The following is a 27,188-nucleotide window of genomic DNA, read 5'->3' on the forward strand; positions in this document are numbered from 1 at the left end:
TTCCTTCTGCTTATTCCATTTAAAGAGGCGGCACCCTTTGGGTGACCCCTACCCTCTTCTTTGACCTTTCACCTCCCCATTTAGTTTATTACTTGGATTCACACATGTCTTGGAGTCAGCAGGATTTTTTTTTTTTTTCTTTAAGAAACTCCCTGGTATCTATCAATTGATTTCTTTCGGACTCTTAACATCTTGGGCCATTCATTTATAGCTAATGATAGCCGAGACAGAAATATCTGAAAGTCAGCGATCACCGTTATAGAACTAGTCTTTCTTTGCCTCTCTTTGTTTATAGCTGTAATATACCAAGGATAATTAACTATAGAATAAGTGAATGGGCCACATAGTGACCATACTTCTATTTCGTTTGTAGGAGAGTGGGATCCCTTGACCCTTATGCCAGGATCTGAGCCAAATGTTTGCTGGTAAATGGTGCACCATTTAAAGGTTTTTGGTTTTGTTTTTTTAGTTATTTATTTATTTATTTTTTTGTATGAAAGGAAGTAAGACTGAATTTATAAAGAAGTAGTAATATGTCTCCCTTGAGTGCCTCTTGCCAGCTGAGCTATTTACAATATGTTTTTGGAGTTTGTTGCAAGGACCACACTGGGTTGAAGAGATTTTATTTGGGTTAGGATCACAAGAGGCTTTGGTGACTCAGCTGAGTTTATACTTAATATAGGTCAATAAAAAGCCAGGCTTTTTTTTTTTCCCCCTGAATAACATCTGTGCTGAAAAGCTACAACCTACTTGCTGAGACCAGAACACGAAAATAGATTGTTAGAACCAATAGGTGATCCTGTCGACGGGACTGATACAAACTACAGTCTATCAATGTGTGGATTTTTCCCCCCTGGAGTCTAGAATGCCTCTTATTAAAAGAAAAGCAACAAGAATGGAGGGTGCAATTTCATTTTACGTTGCTGGTGTCGTTTTTAAAAGTCAACTTACTGCAGTCTTCAGCTCTGTGTAAGCAGCCTTTCCCATTTGCGTAAAAATATTGATTGACTAGAATTATATTCCTGAATTTTCATTTATATCTTCACGTAATTACCTTAATAATTATATGCTTAGTAACTAACTTTTATTTTTTATTTTATTTTTTAAATTTATTATTTTTAAAAATTTTTTAAAAATGTTTGCTCATTTTTGAGAGAGAGGATGAGAGGGAACATGAGTGGGAGAGGGGTGGCGGAGGGAGGGGACAGAGGATCGAAAGCCGGCTCTGCCCTGGCAGCAGCAAGCCCGGTGTGGGGCTCGAACTCACAAACTGTGAGACCACGATTGGAGCTGAAGTCAGGTGTTCAACAAGCTCAGCCACCCAGGCGCCCCTTATTTTCCTTCTTTTAAAGTTTATTTATTTATTTTGAGAGAGAGGGTGTCGGGAGGGGCAGAGAGGGAGGGAGGGAAAGAATCCCAAACAGGCTCCCACTGTCAGCACAGAGCCCTGTGTGGGGCTTGAACCCACGAACCATGAGATCATGACCTGAGCGGAAATCAAGAGTCAGATGCTTAACGAACTGAGCCACCCCAGTGCCCCCAAAATATGCTTTTTCAACTAAACTCGACCTATTTGATGGGTGAAGAATGGCTCTGGAGGTTTTTGTTTTTTTAATGTTTATTATTTTTGAGAGAGAGACAGACAGAGACAGAACTTGAGCGGGGGGAGGGGCAGATAGAGGGAGACACAGAATCCAAAGCAGGCTCCAGACTCCGAGCTGTTAGCACAGAGCCCAAGTGCGGGGATCGAACCCATGAAACGTGAGATCGTGACCTGAGCCGAAGTTGGATGCTTAACCGACTGAGCCACCCAGGCACTCCTGGAGTTTTTAAATTTGTATTTAATGGTTGCTGTGGCCTGAGGAGATGCAGAGGGAGCAAGCTACCAGCAAGGGAACATTTTCCCTGAAAGTCGTTTCCACTGTGTTTCTGAAATCACAGCGCCGGTATCTTGCTTCCCAAGTCTGGTTTTTAGTGGCAGTCTGCCCCTTCCCTCAACCGTCCCCAGCCTTTTTTGGGTACTTGCTGCCTGCCGGGCTGAAGAGTACCCCCTGTGCCAGGACATAGTGTTAGGGGGTGTCATGCTACATCAGACCGATGCTCTGAAACGTTTGTGCCTTGTCTCAGAAGTATGTCGCGGCAAGGCCCTGCTTCCTTTTTGGTGTCAAGACCACTTTTCTTGCCTCAAATGGTCCTGCTGGGATGGGGAAGGGACTTTTCATGGAATGGGCCCATCCTGCCCATGGTCCACCCCCGCCTCTGCCCCTTGCTCTCTACCTCTCCACGTTAGGAAGACATAATGGGTACCATCAGATGGCCTTCCCTTCACATCTTTCTCTGTTCCCTTATTAGTTGGTACTTAGGTATCCAGTTATTTTTACCAATCAAACAATAAAGCAACTGTCTTCAACTCAGTTTCACCTGCACCAAATTTGACAAACATTTCCTGAGGGTTTTGGTATATCCTCTCTACCTGATTTATTGCCGATGCAGGTCTTTCTCTGGTTTTTATTTTTATGCCTTCATTTCCGTTGGTTTCTGGTAAGGGTGGGCCATGAGGATGCCTTTGCCTGTGTTCTAAGTTAGATGACAAACAGATGTATCTAGGCTCTTCTGTTTTCAGATGATTTAATTGCTTTAAATCAGTTCGATGTTAATGAAATTGATTGCGAGTATAAGATGCTACCATGGTTGATGCCAGAGGAACGTGAAGACACATTTCGTGAGGCTAATAACCATTCGCAAAAACTACCGACAAGTTTGAAGAGGAGAGAGAGGAAGAAGTAAACGAAGTTGCGGACGGGCTCGGCTGCACGCAACCGAAGACTTGAAGAACAGTGACTCAAATAAAGGGTTTATTTTCTCTGGTTTCGAGGCGTCTGGAATGATGAAGTCCAGAGCTTGTGCTATGGGAGGTTGTCAACATACCTGGCTCCTCCCCTCGGCTGCCATTTTTCACCTGTGGCTTTTGTTCTCCGGAGTGCAAGGTGACTGCCACTCCTCCGGGGTCACAATGAAGAAGGGGGACATCGTAGGAAGGCAGAAACCTCCTTCCGAGACTCTGCCTTTGTATCCGGGAAGGAAAGCTCCGGACTGGGGCTTCTCCTTGCGTCTCGCTGCCCAGGGCTGTACAACTTGGCTACCTCCGGCTGCAAGGGAGCTTGTGAAGCGTGGCCTCCTCCTTCTGTCTGTCCAGCCCAGTCAGCTGTCGGTAGCCACCTCCACCGTGTCCTCAGAGCGCCCCCCAGGCTGCCTCATTATGCGATGCATCCTCTTCTAGGAGGAGGACGTCAGGCCGCCTGTCTCTCCGCTGTCCGCTTTTCCGAAGAAGACAGAACACCGCCAAGTCCTCCCTGGGACTACGCCACACGGGTGCACCTCGAATGTAGTGTATTCAAGTGAAGTCTGGTTCGCCAGCTCGACATTCCCTTTTCCTGTCGTGGGTGTGGCTGTTCACTGATGTGCCAGCACTTTTTCCCCGTCATCTTCTGTTTTTAAACTTTATTTACTTAAATTCATATTGGTTTCAGGAGTAGAACCCAGTGATTCATCCCTTACATATGATACTCAGTGCTCCTCCCAACAAGTGCCCTCCTTCCTACTCATCACCCTTTTAGCCTTTCCCCCGCCCCCCCTCCAGCAACCCTCACTTCTCTGTATTTAAGCGTCTCTTATGGTTTATTTCCCTCTCTCTTTTTACCTTATGTTTTCTTCCCTTCTCCTATGTTCATCTGTTTTGTATCTTAAATTCCACACGTGAGTGAAGTCATATGATATCTGTTTTTCTCTGGCTGACTTACTTCGCTTAGCATAATACCCTCCAGTTCCATCCACGTTGCTGCAAATGCAAGATTTCATTCTTTTTCATTGCTGAGCAATATTCCATTCTATGTACCCATATATATAGACTATAATATGTATATATATCCATACCACATCCTCTTTATCCATTCATCCAGCGATGGACATTTGGGCTCTTTCCATACTTTGGCTATTGTCGATAGCGCTGCTATAAACATTGGGGTGCATGTGCCCCTTCAAATCAGCGTTTTTCTGTCCCTTGGATAAATACCTAGCAGTGCAATTGCTGGATCGTAAGGTGGTTCTATTTTTAACTTTTTGAGGAACCTTCATACTGTTTTCCAGAGTGGCTGCACCAGTTTTCAATCCCACCAATAGTCCAGAAGGGTTCCTCTTTCTCCGCATCCTCGCCAAGATCTGTTGTTTCCTGAGTTGTTAATTTTAGCCACTTTCGGCATTCTTCATGGAGCTAGAACAAACAGTCCTAAAATTTGTATGGAACCAGAGAAGACCGCCGAATAGCCAAAGTAACATTGATAAAACCAAAACTGGAGGCATCACAATCCCAGGCTTCAAGCTGTACTACAAAGCTGTAACCATCAAGGCAATCTGTAGGAAGGGAATCTGTTATCTTTTTTTTTTTTAATTTTTTTTTTAACGTTTATTTATTTTTGAGACAGAGAGAGACAGAGCATGAACAGGGGAGGAGCAGAGAGAGAGGGAGACACAGAATCGGAAGCAGGCTCCAGGCTCTGGGCCATCAGCCCAGAGCCCGACATGGGGCTCGAACTCACGGACTGTGAGATCGTGACCTGAGCTGAAGTCGGACGCTTAACCGACTGAGCCACCCAGGCGCCCCGGGAATCTGTATCTTAATAGCCCGTCTGGTTATTGATGGTCCCCAGATCCCACTTTGAGAAACTCTTCCTCTCTGGAGAACCCATTCAGTGCCCTCTCCCCTACCCCTGACGCTGGCCATCAGCAAACTACCTGGCTTCCCATTTCTAACAGAAACGAAGGTTTTGTTCTCATCAGGAGACTTCCCGCTACCCTGGTTCATCTGAATTCGCTCCTGTCACTGCCTTTTCTCCCCTGTCCTCCTTTCCTCCCCTCCCCCCCCCCCCCCCCCCCCCGCAACCTCTGGTCACTGGACAGCTCCATCAGCCTGATACCTGGGAGTCCTGTTGGTCCTGCAAGTCCACACAGATCTCCCTCCACCCGGGAGGGTGTGTCCTCTGAATCTCTAGGGAGGACCAAGCCCTTGCTTCTCATCCCTGCAGGTCAGACTTGCCCAGGGGCCTGGTTATCACTTTGGGCTCTTATCAAGGGCTTGGTTTCTAGTTCAAAGCAAAGTATGCTAGCATCTTATTTATTGAGATTAAGGCATGAAACACGAAAACAAGTTTTAAAAGAATGCTCCAGGGTTACCTCTTTCAGTACTAAAAAAAGTGTTTGCCCCAGAGCTTTATTTTGTGGATCCCAAGAAGGGAGGGAGAGTGAATTTGGAGGCAAAGAAGGAAAAGAGCAATGCTAACATATCAAGAGTAAGAGAGTACAGGGTGCATTTTTATCTGTATTTACACTTTGCTATTTTTTTGGCCCTTAGGTGGGGGAGTGGGTGTTTATCTAGAACATTCTCTCACCCTGTGCTTGTTCTTCTGCTTCCAACGCTTCGAACCTCACCCTCTTCCCTGTTCACCAGGTTAACTCCTTCCTCCTTACCCTTCTGCCTTCAGCTTTGACATCAGCCTGGGAAGCCTTCTAGCTTAGGACCCCTACCCCCCTCGTTCTTCACAGCGTCCTTGACTTCACCCCCCTCCGAAGCACTAACCAGGACACTGTTGTGATGCCTGTTGTGGGGGAAAGAAAGTACAATGGACCCTGTTGCCATCATCCACAGGATTTGGAACAGTTTAGCCTATTAATTACAAACAGTCGATGATTTTACCGTACTGTAGTAGTTGAATGCTTCGTGGTGACTGAAAAGGATTGTACCTGAAGCAGAGGACTTCAGGCCCCTGTGCCTTGTGGTTCCTTTTGTTCCTTTTTTTACAGTGTTGCTTTCACCTTTGCCAAGCTGTGCTGAAGTTTTCAATCTGCTGCCGTGTTTTGTACTCCGTGTAACTGTGGGAATGGAGGGTAGCCCCACTGCGTTAACCCAGGAAGTTCATCGAGTTTGTGAAAGCTGTACCCCTTCCAACTCCCGGAGGCCCTCGAGGACTCAGCTGTGCTTTAATCTAGCCCCCAGCTAAGAGACCTCTTTTTATTTCTTTCAGATAAGTAGTGAACATAAAGATTATCAATGAATGGGGCGCCTGGGTGGCGCAGTCGGCTAAGCGTCCGACTTCAGCCAGGTCACGATCTCCCACTCCGTGAGTTCGAGCCCCGTGTCAGGCTCTGGGCTGATGGCTCGGAGCCTGGAGCCTGTTTCCGGTTCTGTGCCTCCCTCTCTCTCTGCCCCTCGCCCGTTCATGCTCTGTCTCTCTCTGTCCCAAAAATAAATAAACGTTGAAAAAAAATTTAAAAAAAAATTAAAAAAAAAAAAAAAGATTATCAATGAATCATCTCTTAGAGTTGGGAAATGGTGATTGTCAGTTTCACTTAAAGGGACAGCAGCATTCAGTAAGAGAATGCTTCCATTTCTTGGCCATCTTAAAAGTATTTCTAAAAGATTCTTTGTGCTAGAAAGTTGTCTCGAACGATCTAGAATAATGACACAGCCAGCATTAGTGCATAACTGTCTAATCACTAGGAGTAAATGAAAATTTTCAGTGCAAGAGAAAATCATGATGCTTTTATATACGTATGAATTTAGGTCCAGATGCAAAGAACACATGAGCAGGCCCATTTTATTGACATGCTACATGTGTGTGGCAAAAAATACTCAAATGTAGATAAATACTAAATACTGTCAAAATCAGAATTATACCTTAGATGGACATGTAATCTTCTTTATTTAAAAAAATTTTTTTTAATGTTTATTCATTTTTGGGAGAACAGAGCATGAGTGGGGGAGGGGCAGAGAGAGGAGACAGAATCCAGAGCAGGCTCCAGGCTCTGAGCTGTCTGCACAGAGCCTGATGCGGGGCTTGAACTCACGGACCGCGAGATCATGATCTGAGCCGAAGTCGGAAGCTCAACCAACTGAACCACCCAGGCGCCCCTTAATTCTTTATTTGAAATGTTTATCATAAAATGCTGTCTGGATAGCAACACTTAACAATTTTGAGATGAAACTGAGAAAAAGCTTCATTATTTTAGTGAAAACCGCTTAACTGACAATACCTTCTTGCCAACTCATTGTGCAGAAGACAGATTGCCACCTCTTTTTTTTTTTTTTTTAATGTTTGTTTATCTTTGAGAAAGAGACAGAGCGCAAGTTGGGGGAGGGGCACAGAGAGAGGGAGGCACAGAATCCGAAGCAGGCTCCAGGCTCTGAGCTGTCAGCATAGAGCCGGACGCAGGGCTCGAACTCACAAACCGTGAGATCATGACCTGAGCTGAAGTCGAACACTTAACTGACTAAGCACAGATTTCTACTTCTTAAAAGTTTAATGCACATTAGTTTTATGGAAAAGGTTTTTAGTCAATTACGGAGGTTGTAAAGTGTTGTTTATTAAGTATATTGAGAAGAAATATTTCTTTATTGGAAGGGGAAAAAAAACACAAGAAATAGGGTGCTTACAAAGTAGAAAAGCTTAGGTAGTTCAAGGAAAAACTAATTGAAAGAATAATCTTAGGATCTCATTCAAATGTGTTGCATTATTAACTTAGATATAAACAGGTTTTATTTGGTTTTTGAAGCAGACTTGATAGATAATTTCATTTCCCTTTTCTGAATGCTAACTGTAAATGCAGACCAAATGCTTCCTGGTGAATTGCCCCCAGGGACCATCCTTAAATGTTTCATTTTGGTAACAGTGGTGCTCCATCAGTTTGAAGTATGAGTTTTAATTTGGTCCTAGGGTTTTATTTATTTATTTTTTTGACCAGCTTTGGTCATTAAGTATATGAAAAAAAAGAAAAGAGGAAAACAGGAAGGCCCCGAAAGTTCTTCATTTTGCAGCTGTGTTATTAAAAATCCCTATAAAAAGCCTTATCGTTTAACCAGAAGTGGTTATGGTTTGTAATCAGGTACCCCTGATTGATATCCTTTAATGTGGCTGAGGAAAAAAGTACCCTGTCACTCATCAGGTGACTTTTGCTCCGAAGTGAACAGTGATCACCAGAATTACCACCTTCTTTGATATGAGCGTTATGTAAGGTAAGTAAGATGACTAGGTCAGGACGTTCACAGAGTTCACAGACCCGCTGCAGAGCCTTGAAGCCTAAAAAGCTCACTTTCCTTAGAAACTGAGCTATTTGAGGCTTAAGCTGTTAATAGGAATGAAGAGAGAGGAGGAAATCTTTAAGTACAGCTATTAAGCAAAAACCGACATGCTCATTTTAGAATCAGAAAAGACTTAATTCCTGCCTCTTAATTAAGTTCTGCCGTTTTGAACTTTGAGATCAGGTAACAAAACTGATTCCATTGTTTGGACACACACGTAAGCAAAGCCACAGACAGATTCATTAACTGCCTATTCCCTATACACTTAGTACACATGGGAGCTTTAAGGAGAATACGTCTCAGGTTTGTAGGACTCAGATTACAGTATTGCGCTCTATCCGCTATCAGGGGTCATGAGATATAATAGATCACAAGGATAATTTGAAATCTATAGAGAATCTCAAACTCTCGTTTAGCCAGGGGTTTTAATCTTTTGACCAAATCTTTTGCCAGAGTTAATAATTACTCAAATTGATTTATTGGAATTTTGTTTTTCACTTATTTCTTTAGGAGCTCATGCTAAAACAAAAAGCAGGGGGAGTATTAAAAGAGATAAAATCAGGATGTAGGTGACAATTTTTCTGATACAATCTTTCTAGTTTTTTTTTAATCTTTTTATTTTTTTTAATTTTTTTTTAATGTTTATTTATTTTTGAGACAGAGAGAGACAGAGGATGAATGGGGGAGGGGCAGAGAGAGAGGGAGACACAGAATCGGAAGCAGGCTCCAGGCTCTGAGCCATCAGCCCAGGGCCTGACACGGGGCTCGAACTCACGAACCGTGAGATCGTGACCTGAGCTGAAGTCGGACACTCAACCGACTGAGCCACCCAGGCGCCCCTCTAGTTTTTTTTTTAAAGCTTTTTTTTGTTTTTTAACATTTATTTATTGTCGAGAGGCAGAGAGAGAGGGAGACCCAGAATCCGAAGCGGGCTCCAGGCTCCTAGCTGTCAGCACAGAGTCTGATGCGTGGCTCGAGCCCACAAGCCGTGATCGTGACCTGAGCCGAAGTCCGACGCTCAACCAACTGAGCCACCCAGATGCCCCTCTTTGTAGTTATTTTTAACTGACGATCTCAGAAAGGAAGTCCAAGTGCCTGTGTTGTGCTTATGCTCAGAGACCGATAGTTCTCAAAGTATTGAGCCTTTAAAAAAAAATAATTCTAGGGGCGCCTGGGTGGCGCAGTCGGTTAAGCGTCCAACTTCAGCCAGGTCACGATCTCGCGGTCCGTGAGTTCGAGCCCCGCGTCAGGCTCTGGGCTGATGGCTCAGAGCCTGGAGCCTGTTTCTGATTCTGTGTCTCCCTCTTTCTCTGCCCCTCCCCCGTTCATGCTCTGTCTCTCTCTGTCCCAAAAATAAATAAACGTTGAAAAAAAATTAAAAAAAAAATAATAATAATAATTCTTGATAAAACTGCTTCTCCAAGAAAAGCTCTTGCATACGGGGCGAAGGCGAAGGCCTTACGTGGTTCAACGCTGCACTGGAAAGTACGCTGTGAGATCAGAGCTGGACAGCGTGGCCAGACTCCCACTCCGAGTCTGACGGAACCTCAGTTTATGGTGACAGAGCAAGCGCCCCGTGTCACGTAAGCAGGGAGGCTCCTCCCCACCTTCCAGACTGGGCTCCCTCCCCTGTGACTCATCACAGTGCCCTTAAAACCTGTAGTGGAAGAAACAGCATCGTGGCGTGTAGGCAGGCATACGGTGTTGTCTGAGCTTTCCCGGGCTGGTTTGTGATTCTGTAATCGGTTAGGCGGATGTGGGGGGAGAGGGGGTGTGAGTGCGTGCACGCGTGTCCCTTCGTTTGGTTGAATTTTCTCCTTCTGGAAAGCAGTCTTCGTCGTACTTGTCAAAGAATACCCCGTAAAGCAGAGGGCCGACTATTGTGCAAAAACCGTACGACTGTCTTGATTAGACCCTTCATTGAGCTCACTCCCACGGATGTGTATCTCCGTATATAAAACCAGACGTAAATACCTACCATGCTTGCCTTGCTGTTTTTAAAAAATTTTTTTTAATGTTTATTTATTTCTGAAACCGAGAGAGACAGAGCATGAGTGGGGGAGGGGCAGAGAGAGAGGGAGACACAGAATCAGAAGCAGGCTCCAGGCTCCAAGCTGCCAGCACAGAGCCCAACGAGGGGCTCGAACTCGTCAACCACGAGATCATGACCTGAGCCAAAGTCGGAGGCTCAACCGACTGAGTCACCCAGGCGCCCCCTGCCTTGCTGTTTTTTTAGAGTAGGGTCTATGAAGTTTGTTAGTCATGTATTTCAAGTGCATATACAGTAAAAAAGTTTTAAGTGCACATACATGTATTTATGTGCACGTACATGTATTTATAATAGTATTTATGCTATTGCACGTAAATGTCACATAGAACAGAAAAATGTATAGCTATTTGTAAATAAAACTCATGTACTGTTATACCAGCACACTGTATTAATTTTAAGATATGCGAAATGTGTGTTTTAAAATAAGTAAAGTCAGAGGTGCCTGGGTGGCTCAGTCGGTTAAGCATCCGACTTCAGCTCAGGTCATGATCTCGCAGTTCGCAAGTTCGAGCCCCTCATCAGGCTCTGTGCAGACAGCTAGGAGCCTGGAGCCCGCACTTCAGATTCTGTGTCTCCCTCTTTCTCTGCCCCTCCCCCACTCATGCTCTGTCTTTCTCTCTCTCTCTCTCAGAAATAAAAATAAACATTAAAAAACAATAAAATAAAATAAGTCAAATATAAGTGAAAGTTCTCATGCACTCTTCCCGTATCCCGGAGTTCTCCACACCCTACTTTTTTTGGAAGGTTAGCGCTTCTGAGATTTAAGTACTAGTCAAAGCACTCTGACATTGTAAAGTGCTCCACAAATGTAAGTTTTGTGTTTCTGTCATTGTCATTTTTTACCCACATTTATGGAGGGACTGCTCTCCAGTCTCAAGAGTGAGGCAGTGGTACCTTGCGTTACAACCCTCGAGGCACGCAGAGCTTGTAAGGCAGTGTTGTATCCTTTCTTGAAGTTCCTAAGGGCACCCCTTAGAAATGTGAAGTCTAAGCTCAGTGGCCAGAGACCTGTTTCATCTAGGATTCTGGGAACCACATCTCAACAATTAGCAAGAGCACCGCTCATTAACCCCTTATTTGCCCGACGTCGTGCCACGTGCTTTTGTCATAGTGAACCTAGCGTGTCTCTTGAAGGTGTCACATGGCGTGAACAGGAGTGTGGAAGTCAAGCGCAGTTGGTCCCTAGGGACACTTCCCGTGGGGAGACCCAGACAGTGGGAGAGCTGCGCTTGGCGATTGAAGGAGTGAGAGGTACTTCCTTCCCGGTCACTCGGGAAGACAAAGTCACATCCGTAGGGAGGTGTTTCGAGGAAGCTGACTGGACCTGGTCTGAGAGAGAACCACGTCAGCTAGAGCTCTTCCTCCATGCAGAAGGGGTTCCCAGGGTCCCCAGATCTGGAGGTAGCATCCGTCCAAAAATGTGGTCGCGGGGTTCTCGCATCGGGGCCGAGATTACACTTGTTGGCCCTGAGTTCCCTTTGACAGTTCTGTGACTGTTCCCTTAACAGTAAGGTCTTGTTGTCCTCTGAGTTCGCTCCTTTGCTGTAACCACTTCCGTGTGTTGGATGCTGAAGGCCTCTGCCAGTGCCTTCAAACCCGTCGTCCACCCCTCTGTTCCGTCGCCGTACCCCTAGGCCTCACCCCTTCCCACCCAGCGCTCTGCAGCGGCCTTTACGTGGTGCCCTGAGTGGGTTTTCCTCCACACCGGTCGGTTCTCCGTGTGGTCGGCGGACTGGCCTTTCCTAAACTTCCAGTGCGTGCTGGTTTTCTTTCACTACACAACAAGTTAGCACAACTTGGTGCTTTAAAACAGCACGCAGTTATTTCCGGGCCCGGCCCGGCCTGGCCGGATCCTCCGCCCAGGAGTCAGCGTTGGGGTCAGGGCTGTGGTTCTCACCTGGGGTCCTCTTCCAGCCTCGTTGAGTTCATTTCTCTGGCTGCCAGGGACCGAGGACCCCGTTTTCCTTCCAGCCATCCGCCCGGACTGTCCTGCTCCTCCAGGCGGCCTGCCGTTCTCTGCCACGTGGCCCTCCTGGGCCGTTCACCTCGGGGACTTCTGCTCCTGCCAGCCCCGTGGGGCCTGCGGACTTGCACCTGTTTCCAGACAAACCTGTATTACACAGTTCTCCCCAGGGAAGGCTGGCAGACGAGCCCGTATTTGTGGACTCCTGTTAACGACGGGCTGTGGAAGAAGGTGGCCCCGGCAGATCTTAGACCGGGCTTTATGGTTCGGAAGAGACGGGCGGACCTGCAGCTGGGCGGAGCTGGGCCTGGTAGGCGGGACTGCTGTTCCCTAGGCACCTGCACAGGCTGCCGCTGACTCTCTCTGCACGGGATGCTTGCGCATCACCGGCCGGACGCCCAACCAGGAGGGTGGGCCAGGCTCCAGCAGGGGTGGGAATATGACTCTTCCTTGACTTCCTCCCAGAGACGTCAGGGCCCAGAGTCCAGCGCCTCTGGGCCTCTGTTGGATGGGTCATGCTTCGTTGGCAGCATTGATTTCATGTTTACATGTGAAGGGGCAGAATAGGAGATTACCAAATAAAATATAATTTCAAGTGTTATTAATGAAAGAATATATTACACCCACTTCTAATGAGATCCTGGTGTTGCAAAGTGATTCCACGTAATGAATCCCAGGAAATCAATGAAAAGTTTAATTACAGTTGTGGCCGTTCTGTATGAGAATATTGCTGTGGTCAATTTTACTTGTACAGTTTATCAATCCCTTCTGCCTCTCTCTTTTCTTTAAATTAATGGCCTTGACAAAGCAGGTATAAACACATTCTTTGTTAGGGTTTGATGCTTGGGCAGAAATGTGTTATCAAATGTGGATTTCCTCCTCTGTAATAGTAATAATAGTCCCTATCACTTTGTTTTTGTTTTTTGTTTTTTTTTTTCAACATTTATTTATTTTTGGGACAGAGAGAGACAGAGCATGAATGGGGGAGGGGCAGAGAGAGAGGGAGACACAGAACCGGAAACAGGCTCCAGGCTCCGAGCCATCAGCCCAGAGCCTGACGCGGGGCTCGAACTCACAAACGGTGAGATCGTGACCTGGCTGAAGTCGGACGCTTAACCGACTGCGCCACCCAGGCGCCCCTAGTCCCTATCACTTTGTAACGTGCTGTACCATTTACGGTTCATACAGCTTTACATCAGGCAGTCTTTCTGCTTGGTAAATTGAGTCACTCTTCTGTCTCACTGAGACATAGTCCCTTGGGCAATTTTTTTGCAAACCGCCTTCCACCTCTTCTCTACTTACCCGTCAGAAATTTGTTGGTCTTCCTCTGTCGTCCGTCACTCAGTCAAGCTCTGAGGCAGCTGAAAAGAAAACAGGAGACTTTCTCCTCTGAACGATCAGTTCTGCCTTCACGGAGCTACGCACCCTTTCTGGTTTTCAGCAAAGCGAATTTTCTTTTTGCGGTTTTTCTTTTGACAGTTCAGTGATTGCGGTGCCGTCTCGCCCACTGGGGTGGAAATGCTTTGTTTGTTTTTAGCTGCTGATAAAACACAATACAAAATGTTGATGTGGATGTTTCGAGATAGCTAAAGCCATCCTGGTGACTGTAGAGTTTACTAATTGTGTATTGAGAAAGTTACTGTGGATTTTCTAAGCTCTTTTAACGACCATAGTTGTTTAGTCTGCTTTTGGTTAAAGGTTCAAGGCCTTAACACAGAATCAAGGATGATGTCAAATGATTGGCTCCATGGATGTAAAAAAACTTACTTAGTTCTTTCGAGAGGGCAAGCCCTGTGGTTTCTATTCCCTCCAGTCCTCCCACTGCCACCATCAAGCTTTCTTGCTGGTGGTTCAGTTAAGAAGTAGCCTGGGCGTTCCAGACCTTTCTTCCGGTCCTGGCTTGTCACCACACCTGGGTGATAGGTGAGGAGTCACCTAACCTCTCTCCAGAGCTTCTGAGTTGTGCAGAAAGCAAGGTGACACTCCGTCTCAGACACGGGACTGTCCACGAAGCTTTGTGACTGACAGTGTGACATCGGTAAAGAATGAAGAATCCTCCTCAAAGACCGGAGCTGTTTTGAGTATTGTGAAAGGAGTTTCGTTTATTCTAAAGATGCCCTTCTTGGTAGTTGCCGTGTGCACGCAGGTGTGGCTAAATGGACCGCTAAATGAGAAGCTGTTCTTTCCCTGTTGCACGTGGGTAAAAGGTCCCTTCACATGCACCTGCAACTGCTGTGCTCGAGCCCGGAGTCACCGTGGCATTTGCTTTTGGGCGTAAGTCTCCAGGCAGCCATCGTCTGTACTCACGTGAGATTCTTACGCTCTGGCTTGTAGTACGATTTGTGGGCCCGGGCAGGCTGGGCCCCCGGAGCAGAGGAGGGGAGAGGGGACTGGGCGCGCTCTCTGGCCTGAGCCAGGCCCTCTTTTCTCTTCTTTGCCTTCAGCTCCTGCTCTGCTGCTCGTCCTTTTTTGTAACCTTTATCCCAACCTGTGTTCTCGCTCCTGGACTCGCTCTGCTGTCTACTTAACACTGAGCGTCTGTGCTCTGTTCTGGAGGTTAAATCATCTCCCGGGAGATGTGGATGCACACCCCATTTGGGAACCACGCCGTTCAAGGAGGGACCTCCTTGCCAAAGGACATGTTCACTAGAGACTTCTGGTTTAGGGTGTCCACCTCCGCACACGTACGTCACTCCCCGTTGCACATTGCCGTGAGCCCGGGCAGAGAAATACGGAGACACCGAGAAGCCCGTGTCTGGTCTAGATACTCGGGGCTTGTCCACATGGTAAAACAACAGAGAGTTTCTATATGTTGCTGATAAAACTAGCCTGAAGGACATGCCAAGCAATTCGTGATCATTAGGAGGAATTACCAATTTCCCTGGCATTTTTTGTTGATGTCAGTGGTGGTGCCCCTGGCACTGTTTCCTGCGGCCCCTCGACGACACCTCATCCTCCTGACTCTTGTCTCCTGATGTTCTTTGTGTCTGTCCCTGCTTCCTTTCCCCCATCTGCCAAATTCTGACTTTTTCATACACTTCTTCCCACTGCGCTTAGTGTCCATCGACGGCCTCATCCATCCCCCTCGGGCTCAGCCCTGGTCTCTGGGCAAGTGACTTCAGAGCTTCGTGTTTCTCTCCTGCCTCCCAGTCTCTTTCCTTTCACATTTGTACCTTTCCACGCAGATACCGGTGGTTCTTCAACACCAGCACATTTTTCCTGAGACCAGCTAGCTTGCTCACCTTTCCCCGGATGTACTCCTTTCTGGTAATGTTCTGATCCTTCTCCAAGTCCCCCGGTGCAACACTTTACCTTGTATCCTTTTTTCTTGTTACTTTGTTTGGTCTTTCCATTTCTCACATTTATCAAGTCCTAGCAATGGACCCGTCACAATATCCCTTATATCTATTTCAATATCCCTTATATCTATTTCAGTCCCGCGTTTACTACCTCATTCAGAGTGTATTGACCATATAGACTCTCAGGGCGTCTGGGTGGCTCAGTCAGTTAAGCGTCTGACTCTTGATTTCGGCTCAGGTCATGAGCTCACGGTTTGTGGGTTCGAGCCCCGTGTCGGGCTCCACACTGACAGCACAATGCCTGCTTGGGATTCCCAGTCTCCCTCTCTCTGTCTGCCCCTCTCCTGCTCATGCTCTCTCTCTCTCTCTCTCAAAATAAATAAACTTAAAAAAATCAACGACAGTACAGCCTCTCAAACTGTCTGAAACACTCCCTGCCTGTTGCAAATCACGGTGCCTGTTGCTTCCAGGCTGGCCTCCAGTGATGGATCCCTGCCTTGCATGGGGCCGTCAGTGAGTCCCCTGCCAACCGAACGGCATGTAAACTCCTCACCCTGAGCTCTGCCTGCGGTGTGGCGGCCTGCACCCCTCCTCCCCTTCCTCTGGTAAACACTGCAGTGTCCCTCGCGGAGCGCTAGCCGTGACCATCCTGCAGCAGTGAAGGCCTCCGTCACAGCTCCTGCCTGAGGGGGTTTCCGGAGAGGGAGGTCCTCCCTTACAAGTCATATCTGAGACGAGATCTGAAGGACACAGAAGGGGGCAGGGGACACAAAAGCACAGGGACCCCGAGGCAAGAAAGCCGGGCCTTCCTGATGGAGAGCAGTGAGTGGGCTAGAGAGAGCTACAACAGACACACACACACACACACACACACACACACACACGACAGAGGAGTTTGCCTGTTAGTCCAGGTGTAGTGTCAAGGGGCTTTCTTTCTTCCTGTTTTTTTTTTTGTTTTTTTTTTTAATATTTGTCTTGAGAAAGAGCGTGCACGCACGCGTGCGCATGAGCAGGGGAGGGGCGGAGAGAGAGGGAAAGAGAGACTCCCAAGTAGGGTCCACACGCAGCGGCACAGCCCAGACCCACGAACCGTGAGATCAGGACCTGAGCTGGAACCAAGAGTCTCATGCTTAACCAACTAAGCCACCCAAGCGCCCCTGGGGACTTTCTAAGCGGGGTGATATGATCTGTTTATACTTATAAAATCTCATTTGGGAGACGGGAGGGGACAAGGCGGAAGCAAGGAGGCCACGTAGGAGACAGGCCCTTGCACTTGTCCACACAAGATAGTAGCTCAGACTAGATTACATGTTTCTTAACCTCAGCACTGTTGACATTTGGGGCCAGAAAATTCTTTGGTTTGGGGACGGGGGGCTGCTCTCTGCGCCATAAGGTGTTTAGAGGCATCTCTGGCCTCCACCCACTGGAGGACAGCGTTATCCTCCCACCTCCAGTGTGACAACCAAATATGTCTCCAGATGTTACCAGATGTCCCCTGGGGGCAGAGCCACCCTGGTTATGAATCAGCGGGCTTGACGTTGGCAGTAGAGGTGGGTTTAACAGACAGTACCTCTCTGCAGCTGCGATGTAGGGCAAGGTGAAACTTAACGGTGCTCCCCAGATGTTTGGTTCGAAATCCAGGCAGATGGTGTCCGATTACTAGAGACGCTCGACATTGGTCTCTCTTGCCCTTGTGCCTGCTCTCGGAACTGCCCAACTGCCTGTGATGTCTCCCACCCTCCCACTCTCCACCGTGTCCTACCTCCCCTCCCGAAGCTCCAGCTTGGATGCCGTCTGGTCGAAGTCTTCTCCCATCAGTCCACCATTGGTGATCCTTTTTCCAGTGAACTTCTGCAGCCCCGTATCAGTCCCAGTCCTAGACACTTTCTGGCCCTGCCAGCTTCTGTAAACCCCCAGGAAGGAAGGACCAGGTCCTAACGAAAGGAGCAGCCTTAGCAGATGCTTGCATGACACGGCTTTGCGCCTGCACCTCGCCCCTCCCCTCGGCTCCCCCTGGGGGCTGTAGGACTGTCACCTCCCTCTGGTACTCCTCTAGCCGGATTCTGAGCCCCAGAACCATCTTCTCAGGTTGCTCTCTCATCTGCTCAGGTTGTCTGGAGCTTGTCCTGGATTTGGGACTCCTTTTGTATGTGTCAGAGTTACTGACGTGTGTCTGTCACCTCCCTGCCCAGTAAAGTCCCCGACAGCAGGAACGAGACCTTACGTACCTTCATCCTGTACTCGGCCTGGCACGCAGCCAGGTGCTGGTCGGGAATTAGGTATTCAGTAAGGGTTTGTTGGATGAAGAAGTGAACATTGATCTTTTTTTTTTTTTTTTTTTTTACTCTTGAGTATAATGGACTTAAAGGAATATTAGCATTTTTCTACTAATGAACGTATATAATGTTTATAATCAGAAAAAAATTTTAATTTTTTTAATGAGAGAGGATTCGTTCATAGTTCGTGTCACTGATGAAATTGATTGGTGTGTGTGGAAGAGGGCTTGTTTTGGGGCTTTAACATTAAAGTCCCGAGTCTGCATCGGTGATGAGTCTGCTCTGTTTCTGTATTGCAGCTCTGGTCGTCAGCACCACCTCGGCTGGATTTGCGCTGGCCCCGGGACCTTTTGACCTGCCGTGTTTCCTGCTTACTTTTGTGGGAACGGGCCTTGCATCCTGTGCTGCCAACTGCATCAATCAGGTCAGTCGGTCACTTTTCAGCGCGATTATGGTGATGTGACTTTCTCCCAGACGGTGGTATTGTCACGCGTTTATAAATGACTTCCGAGACCACGTATAGAGATGGAGAGGTCCCGGGAGCTTGTGGCACCACGTATCCTGTGGAGGTCTGTGGGTGACACAGCCCGTCTGTCTCTTCTGCGGTGAACGGTTTTCAGGTGTTTCAGGTGAGAGAGCAGCCGTGTATCGGCTTCAAACGGCCAGGCGCCCTTGGGTTGGAACGGGTTTCGAGCTTTTGCTCGGCTTTCTGCTCCTGCATTTCAGGCACCTTCCCCCGAGCTTATCATTGTATGGGTTCTTCTTTCTTTGGTTTGATTTGCCTGCATTTGTTTACATACACAACACTGTATTTTATATTTTATTTTATTTATTTTTTGAAGTTTACCTATTTATTTTGAGAGAGACTGAGACAGCGCAAGTGGGGCAGGGGCAGAGAGAGAGAGGGAGGGAGGGAGGGAGGGAGAGAGAGAGTGAGAGAGAGAGAGAGAGAGAAAGAAAGAAAGGAAGGAAGGAAGGAAGGAAGGAAGGAAGGAAGGAAGGAAGGGAGGGAGGGAGGGAGAGAGAGAGAGAAAGAAAGAAAGGAAGGAAGGGAGGGAGGGAGGGAGGGAGGAAGGAAGGAAGGAAGAAAGGAAGAAAAAAGAAAAGAAAGAAAAAAAAAAAAAAGAAAAGAAAGAAAAGAAAGAAAGAATCCCCAGCAGGCTCCACACTGTCACCACCGAGCCTGATGCGGAGCTTGAACTCATGCAACAGATCATGACCTGAGCCGAAAACCAAGAGTCGAATGCTTAACCGACTGAGCCACCCAGGCGCCCCGGGATTTTATATTTTAAACAAGCATATCCAGCTTTTAAAAAAACAAAAACAAAAACAAAAAACAAACGGTAATTCAGTATTCGGTAAACTTGGTGTGTAGAATCAGAATACATTTTAAAAAATAATTAGCATATTATTTTTAATGCATCCTTTTGTCCCCCTATTATTTTAAATATCAGAATAGTTCTCTGAAATAGTTCTCTCCTCCCCCCTCCCTCCCCCCCCCCCCCGCCCCGGCCCTGCCCCACGCCTGGTCATTGCAGTGTGCGCCCCAGCACGCATATTTTTCATCCAATACCAAGAGTGAAAAAGTCTTGGCTGAAACTTAAGGAAAGTTGTTTTCATCACCAGAACACCCAAGGGGAGTTGGCACAGTTTTAAAACAGGAATTCAAGTGACCAGTAGAAAAACAGCGTGGCTGAGTGGATGTATAAATCGGCATCCTGCAAAATATGGGAATTTTAATTTGATAATGCCTCGTATCATTAGGCTTTTACAACGTGTTACCAGCTGTCTGGGGAGGGATCAGTCTCTTTCAAATACAGTTTATTTATTTATTTTTTTGTTACAATTTTTCATGTGGAAACAGTCTCATGGGGAGGGAGGTCCAAATAATCCTGCTCCTTTTCCAAAAGTCTCATCCCATCCTGCAGACCACGGCCCAGCTCTTCCAGATTATTCCTCCCTTCTGCTCCCTGCCCTCGCTGCCTGGCTGGCAGAATAATCATGGTTTCACCACGAAATGTTTCTAATGAAATTTTGAATAGAAAGCACTTTAAGCAAAATGGATTTGTGTTGCTATTTTGGGTCTGTATTGCAAAATATTTCTTACATTATTACTTCTGTTTAGTTACAAATCTAGGTCATAAGATTAAGCCAGGAGGGAACACACATCCCAGTTTTCAGGCTCCTTTTTTCAATTGAAGACCTACACGTATCCTCGAGATACCAGCCACTGTCTCCTTTTTAAATAAAATTTAAAATGAAAGTGTAGACACTCAGAAGATCATCGGCAACTATCTGATAGGCATCAAATGATTCCAAAATCCCAAAATAGTATAAGAAATAATAGAGTTGCCTTGAGTTTGAGCTGCCCCAGTCCTCCTGTCCCCCACCCGAAAACAAAGGTGGTTCAAGAATTTATTATGGAAAAAAAAGCCTGTCGATTGTAGCAAGAAAATGCCCGGGGGAGGGGGGGGGGGTTGGAGAATTTTATTTTATTTTATTTTATTTTTTTACATTTAGGCAGAAATTTCCAGAAACTGAATGTAAACCAAAGTTTTAGAAATTTTAAAAGTTTAAATGAGTTCAGACGGCTGCTTTGTTTTGTCGTCTGTAGGGAAGTGAGTTAGATTCTGTCAATTCCAAACTACCGAGAAGAGCCAGACTCTATGAGGGGGATTCTCTCTGCGTCTGACAAATCGCCGCGTCTCCCTCTTCTGTTCCGAGGCTGGCTTTCTAGCCCCGTTGACGCTCACTGAGGCAGCTTTCCTGCTCTTCCTCTGGAACACTCCCACGTCTTCCTCCCCGGTTGCTGATCCCCCCACCCACCCCCCTGCCCCCCCAGGGTTCTTCAGTGCTGTGCTTAACGTAGGCCCTTAATCCATGCTTATTGGGCACAGAATAGTTTCATCTTCTTACATTCCTCATATTGCCTTCTTCCCCTTGTCTTGGACTGAAGTTTTATTTGGAAACATCACAATACTTAAAAATCTTAATGATTTTGAATTGTTGAATTCCATTGTGGCTTGTTTTTTGTGTTTTTTTTTTTTTTTTTTGTACTATTTATTTATTTTTGAGAGAGAGATCGCGTGAGTTGTTGAGGAGCAGAGAGAGAGGGAGACACAGAATCCCAAGCAGGCTCCAGGCTCCAGGCTCTAAGCTGTAAGCACAGAGCCCAATGAGGGGCTCGAACTCATGAACAATGAGATCATGACCTGAGCCGAAGTCGAACGCTTAACCGACTGAGCCACCCAGACGCTCCTGGTAACCACTTTTCTACTCTCTGGCTTTTGTAAAAAAAAATTTTTTTTAATGTTTATTTATTTTTGACAGAGAGAGACAGAGCATGAGCCGGGGAGGGGCAGAGAGAGAGGGAGACACAGAATCGGAAGCAGGCTCCAGGCTCCGAGCTGTCTGCACAGAGCCCGACGCGGGCTGCGAGATCTCACAGACTGCGAGATCGTGACCTGAGCCGAAGTCGGGCGCTCAACCAGCTAAGCCACTCAGGCGCCCCTCTACTCTCTGACTTTCTAATACGCAGTGATGGTTGATGAGCACTTCACACGGTGCCAACGAGAAGCATAACAAGCTGATTTAAAGCAAACACACAAAAGACCTCCTGGGAAGAAATTTCCCTGTACTTAAAACACATACCTTCTTGGATTTTACCTTTTTAATTTTAAAAACTACATATCTTTTAACGCACAGTTTTAGTAATCTATCTAAAGAAATAGTTAAGGACGTGTTCAAAGATTTCAGCTGCAAGAATTTCATCTCAGCATATCTACATGGTCCAAAGACTGGAAATTCCTAAAACGTCAGCTAAGGAGAAACCGGTTAAAGAAATCACAGTATATCCATAAACAATCATGTTATCAGCAAATACTGAGGTGGGAAATGTTCATGGTGTACTACTTAAAGGAGAAAATATATAGAGGCAAGTTGTATTATACACGTAAATCATTTCTGCGTGAAGTTAATAAGGATGTGAAGGTTGTGCGTGTAAAAAAAAAAGTCTATGATAATACAAATCAAAATGTTAACCAGTGAGTCTGCTTGGGAGGCGGGATATATAAGCACCACAAAGCTGGAAGTTTCCATTTATTCTCTGCCGTAAGTCTAAAGCACAGAGCAGTGCCTGGCACCAGGGAAACGTAAAATAAAAAATGTTACTGTTGTTTTTGCTTATTTCTGTTTTCTCACTGATCTGCAATGGAAACATTATTTGCATGACACATTTTTTTTTAAGATGCTGCTTTTGCAAAGAATAATTCAGTGATGAAACAGAATGTTTTACAAATAGAAATGGCACTAATGCCCCCTACCTTGTAGGGTAGTAAGGTTCAAATAATAACTTACGGGGCGCCTGGTGGCTCAGTCGGTTAAGCATCCGACTTTGGCTCAGGTCACGAGATTTCGGTCAATGAGTTCAAGCCCCACGTTGGGCTCTGTGCTGGCAGCTCGGAGCCTGGAGCCTGCTTCCGATTCTGTGTATGTGTGTGTGTCTCTCTCTCTGCCCCTCCCACGCTCATACTTTGTTTTTCTCTCTCTCTCAAAAATAAATAAACATTAGAAAAAAAAAATTTATGTAGGGGCACCTCAGTGGCTCAGTCTGTTAGGCGTCTGACTGCTGGCTTCAGCTCAGGTCGTGATCTCACAGTTCTGTGGGTTCGAGCCCCGCATCAGGCTCTGGACTGACAGAGTTTGTAAATAAAATTTAAAAAAAAAATAATAATAGTAATAATTTATGTCAACGTGCTTTGTAAGCTCTGCAACACTGTACAGATGTCAGCAATTAGACCACATACATTCCAACTTAAACCCGTCTCATTCATGTTTTGGCTGGTAGCCCTGATCTCATGAAGGACATCCCCTTTAAAAACAATTCGAGACGGGGCACCTGGGTGCCGTGGTCAGTTGAGTGTCTGACTCTTGGTTTCGGCTCAGGTCACGATCTCATGGTTCACGGCTTCGAGCCCCGCATCGGGCTCCACGCTGATGCTGCGGAGCCTGCTTGATGATTTATCTCCCTCCCCGTCTCTCTTCCCCTCCACAGCTCCCATGCTCTGTCTCTCTCTTAGAATAAACCAACTTAAGATAAGTAAATACATAAAAATAAGAACAGTTAGAGGCGCGTGCAGTGCAGCTACGGAAACAAAAAGCTGCAACAGTGGAGAAGCGGTCGAGAGAGTGGGGGCACATCCGTCAGGAGGAACGGCAGGGTACCAGGAAAGCGTACCCTGTAGCGACGTACCTGCCGACATTCAGTGTTCCCCTCCATTAAAAAAATATCATCTCTTTGTAACAGAAGTGAAATAACCCCAAATGCATTTTATTTTACCAATCTCTACTATGTCAAACACTCAATCACACTGACAATTTCCTGACCGTTCTTATCTTTTTCAATTTCTTAATTCTTTCCTCTTGAATTTATTCAGCTTTTGCACTTCTGAGGTCGCTTGTTTCTCAAGATGCGATCAGTCGAAGCCATCCGTCACATTTTATCGTTCAGTTGCTAAATTTTACGGACGGCTTTCATCCTTTGAAGGCATACTCGCTTTAAGGCCTGGCTATGGTTTCAGATGAAGCATGCGTGTGTTTTACAAAACGTGGGTGTAATTCCTTCGTACATTTTAATGTTAGTGGTTTCATATATATATATATGTATATGTATATATATCTTTATGCACTAGTCACTACTTCATAAATCAGAAGTTGAAGCTCATTTTCTCTCCCTACAACAAATGTAGGAATTGGTTTTCCAAAGCCGTACTTTTCCGATCACAGAGAGATCACAGAAGTCGGGTACAAAGAAGAAACACTCAGAACTAAATTAATAACAGCTAAAAGAAGGATTTAAAAAATATGAGATGTTATTTGAATCCTTTTATAAATCCGGACAGAAAGAAATTTTTTTTCTCCCACAGAACTCTATTAGAAGTTGAAAACTTTTATACGTACCAACCACACATATGCGTTCTTTAAGTTGCACGCCAGCTCCCCAGAAAACCCAGTAAATTCTTGCTTTTCACCAACAACTATTTCTTTATCTACCTGCTATTCCAGAACTCCGTTAAAGCTTTGTGGCCTAGTGCTCTTTGCTCTGCTTGCACTAATGAAATGCACTAATGAAAATGTTCTCACATTCCTTTGTTTGAATTTTATGAGCCTGTGTAGCAACACTAGAACTAAAATACTTTCCACGTTATTTAGAAAACACTGTACTCTGGGAAGCTCACCGACACCATAATAAAAATGGGAATTCGGGGCACCTGGGTGGCTAGGTGGGTTGAGCGTCCGACTTTGACTCAGGTCATGATCTCACAGTCCATGGGCTCGAGCCCCGCGTCAGCCTCTGTGCTGACAGCTCAGAGCCTGGACTCTGCTTCAGATTCTGCGTCTCCCTCTCTCTCTCTCTCTCTGCCCCTCCCCCGCTTGCTCGTGCGTACGTGCTCTCTCTCTGTCTCAAAAATTAATAATAAACATTAAAAAAATAAAATAGAAAAAAGCCTGTGCCAGCTTTGTAGGTAACGTTAGGTGTGTCCTTTTAATTCAAGTTGTTTTGATTACTTTGGAGGTGGAGTTGTTTTTTGGTTTTGGGAAGCGTTTTTTAACGTTGGCCGTTTGTGTTTGCCAGGAAGTTTTGATGTGTGAAGGTTGGATTGCTCAATATTAGCTCTTTGTCATGTTTAAGGTTTGAATACTTTCTGCTGTTTTCTTTTGAAGTGCAGATGTTTCATATATCTGTGCAGGCAGATCTTTTAATTTTCATTATAGGGTTTCTCAGCTTTGGCCCTCCTGAGAGCGTGGGGCGGACGACATTGCTGTGAGGGGCTGTCCCGTTCTGTGTAGGGTGTCCCCCAGCATCCCTGGTCTTTACCCACCGGATGCTTTGGGGCCACACCCCGTAGGCGTGATGACTGCAAATGTCTTCAGACATTGCCAAAGTTTCCCTGGGGACCCAAATCACCCCTGATTGGGAACCACTGCTTTAACGAGTTCTATTCCTGATTTCGCTCTTAGATCTTTACCCAAGATCAGGGCTCCAATTTCTGCCCCAGGCATTCCGTGGCTGGCATTTCTTCCTGAGTAACCACCCACTGATAGCTGGGGTGGTCACGTGTCCTGGTTTGTGTTTGTGTTCCCACCGTAGTTCTCAGTTACGCCTCTTTCTCACCCTCCAGTGTTCCCGGTTTGGACAGGAAACTCTAGGGGCTCTGTTCACAGGCCACCTGCACCTTCAGTCTTTCCCCGTAAACGAGATGTGGTGGAAGTGCCTTTGCACCAAAAGATCTGGCCTTGGGTTCTGGCTTTTCTATTCACGCCTGTACTCATCGGACAAGCACGGGTTTCCTCACTGCAGCCCAGGTCATCTGGCTTGCCTCACCTCCATCCTTTCTGTAGTTACGGGTACAATCTGCTGGCGGGCCGAATTGTGGTGTTGCGTGCACGCACAGAAAACAGCTTGAAGAGCCTTCTCCTCCATTATGACTCTGTTAGCAAATTGTTCCAGTATGTCGGTGATTTCTTTTGTCTTGGACCGCCTTCATTTTTACAATATCCCCGGCAGATACCGATTACCACGCTTGTCGCCGGTTTCCAAGGCAGCTAGTTCCGTAGGTCGACAGCCCAGTGATGAGAAATGTCTTCCTCATGTTGAGTCAAAGTCTGCCTTCCATAACTTGAACCTATGGGTCATAGTTCTCCTCTCTGGGGAAACTCAGTGTGTCTTCTTCCCCGTGACAATACTCCCAGGGTATCATTTTCTGTGTAAGTTTTTTTTTTTTTTTTCTAACATTTATTAATTATTGAGAAACAGAGACAGAGCATGAGCATGGGAGGGGCAGAGAGAAGGGGAGACACAGAATCGGAAGCAGGCTCCAGGCTCCGAGCTGTCAGCGCAGAGCCTGACGCGGGGCTCGAACTCATAAACCACGAGATCATGACCTGAGCCGACGTCAGACGCTTAACTGACCGAGCCACCCAGGCACCCCTCGAGGTATCACTTTCCAGCTATGGTTACGGCACCTGTGGTATTCATCTGTGTCTCTTGCTTCGAGAACTCTCACGTCCTTGAGACCCAGCGGTTATGACCTACTTCTTACGTACATCTAGCATATCTTCCCACAAGCATGTAGCGGGCCGGTAGGGCGAAATTCCTCAGGAAGTCGTGTTGGGAATAAAGAAATATTTTTGGGGGGAGTAGGGGCAAGTAGCAAGAAGTGTTAATAATAAAAATAATCGCAGCTAATGCTTATTCCGCACTTGCTACATGCAAGGAATGTTCTGAGCATTTTACTTTAGCTCATCTGTTTAAGTCTGGGTTCATAGGATTTCCAAAAAAAAAAAAAAAGAAAGAAAGAAATTGGCTGTTTTGAAAGATCAAAATGAATTCATAACCTAGACTCCTCTCTAAGAACCACTGATGTTCTCGGAGACTTTATTTTGGAGAAAATTACAAGAAAGGCAGAAAACATAAGTAGACTTTCAGATCTGAGCGATAGGTTATAATTAGAAAGGAAAGCTGATAAGGGTATGTTATCTTTAGGATTGAGGGTATCTGTGAATGTTGAAGAATTTTTATGAAAGGAAATGAAAGAGATCAAGAGGTGTGAATGAAGCAAGGTCAAGAAGAGAGGTGTATTTTGTTTCATACTGACAGTGCCCGAGAGACTTTTCATGGCTGAAATAAGGTAAAAAGGAAGAGCTTTGGATAAAAAGCTCGGAATTATAGGGTGGGTAGGGCAGCAGAAAACTCACAGCCCTTTCAACTCTGAAAGGAGAAACAGATAAAGATTTTTCTGTTTTCCCAGCGAATATGAGATTAATATCTAATGCGTCTTTCTCCATTTTCCCTTTCTGTGATGTTTCTTTTGTTTTGACTCTGCAGTCTGCCTGGAGCGGTAGGAATTGGCTTTCGTCTGCCGTGTTGAACAAAAGTGGCTATTAAACGTGGTGTTGTATTCTAGGAGAATAAGACTGATGTTAGCAAACACCAGGGATGCGATTCATAGAACATCATGTGTGTAAGAAAAATCAATATGAGAAATACACTTCTCCTCTGAATATTGTGATTTGTTTGACTTTGATGTTTTAACCGGTGGGCAACTCGCATTCATTCAGTGGCCTCTGAAGTCCACACTTGTGGCTTATTCAGATGATTCAGATTAGCTACCGCACTAGGTCAGATTTGCCGGGAGTCTTTGAATAGCATGTGGGAAAGGGTCTCCAGCTAAATATGTTTTTTATATAAGGCAAATGATGAGCATCACGGAACAATGTCAGAAAAAGAAAACACATTTTAAATGCAGAGTCTCTTTTCCTGAATTTATATAACCCCAAATAGTTCCTGAATTACATTTGAGTCCCCTCTCTGGAACGATCCATCTGAGTAGAGTGAGTTTGGCATTGGTATTCATAACCAGAATCACTCCACCTGAAGTTCTGCAGCAAATGCAGAGATGATGATAAT

General features: G+C 46.0%; 1 protein-coding gene across 1 annotated transcript in view; it reads left to right on the forward strand.

The window, feature by feature from the left end:
• Positions 1-27,188, forward strand: part of COX10 (cytochrome c oxidase assembly factor heme A:farnesyltransferase COX10) — a 140,360-nt gene that overhangs the window by 16,426 nt on the left and 96,746 nt on the right. Inside the window, exon 4 of the mRNA XM_011288832.4 lies at positions 18,019-18,143. Within this exon, the coding sequence (XP_011287134.3) occupies positions 18,019-18,143 (125 nt within the window). The remainder of the gene's footprint in view (positions 1-18,018; positions 18,144-27,188) is intronic.

This window comes from Felis catus, chromosome E1 (assembly GCF_018350175.1).
Source record: "Felis catus isolate Fca126 chromosome E1, F.catus_Fca126_mat1.0, whole genome shotgun sequence".
Classification (NCBI taxonomy): Eukaryota; Metazoa; Chordata; class Mammalia; order Carnivora; family Felidae; genus Felis; species Felis catus.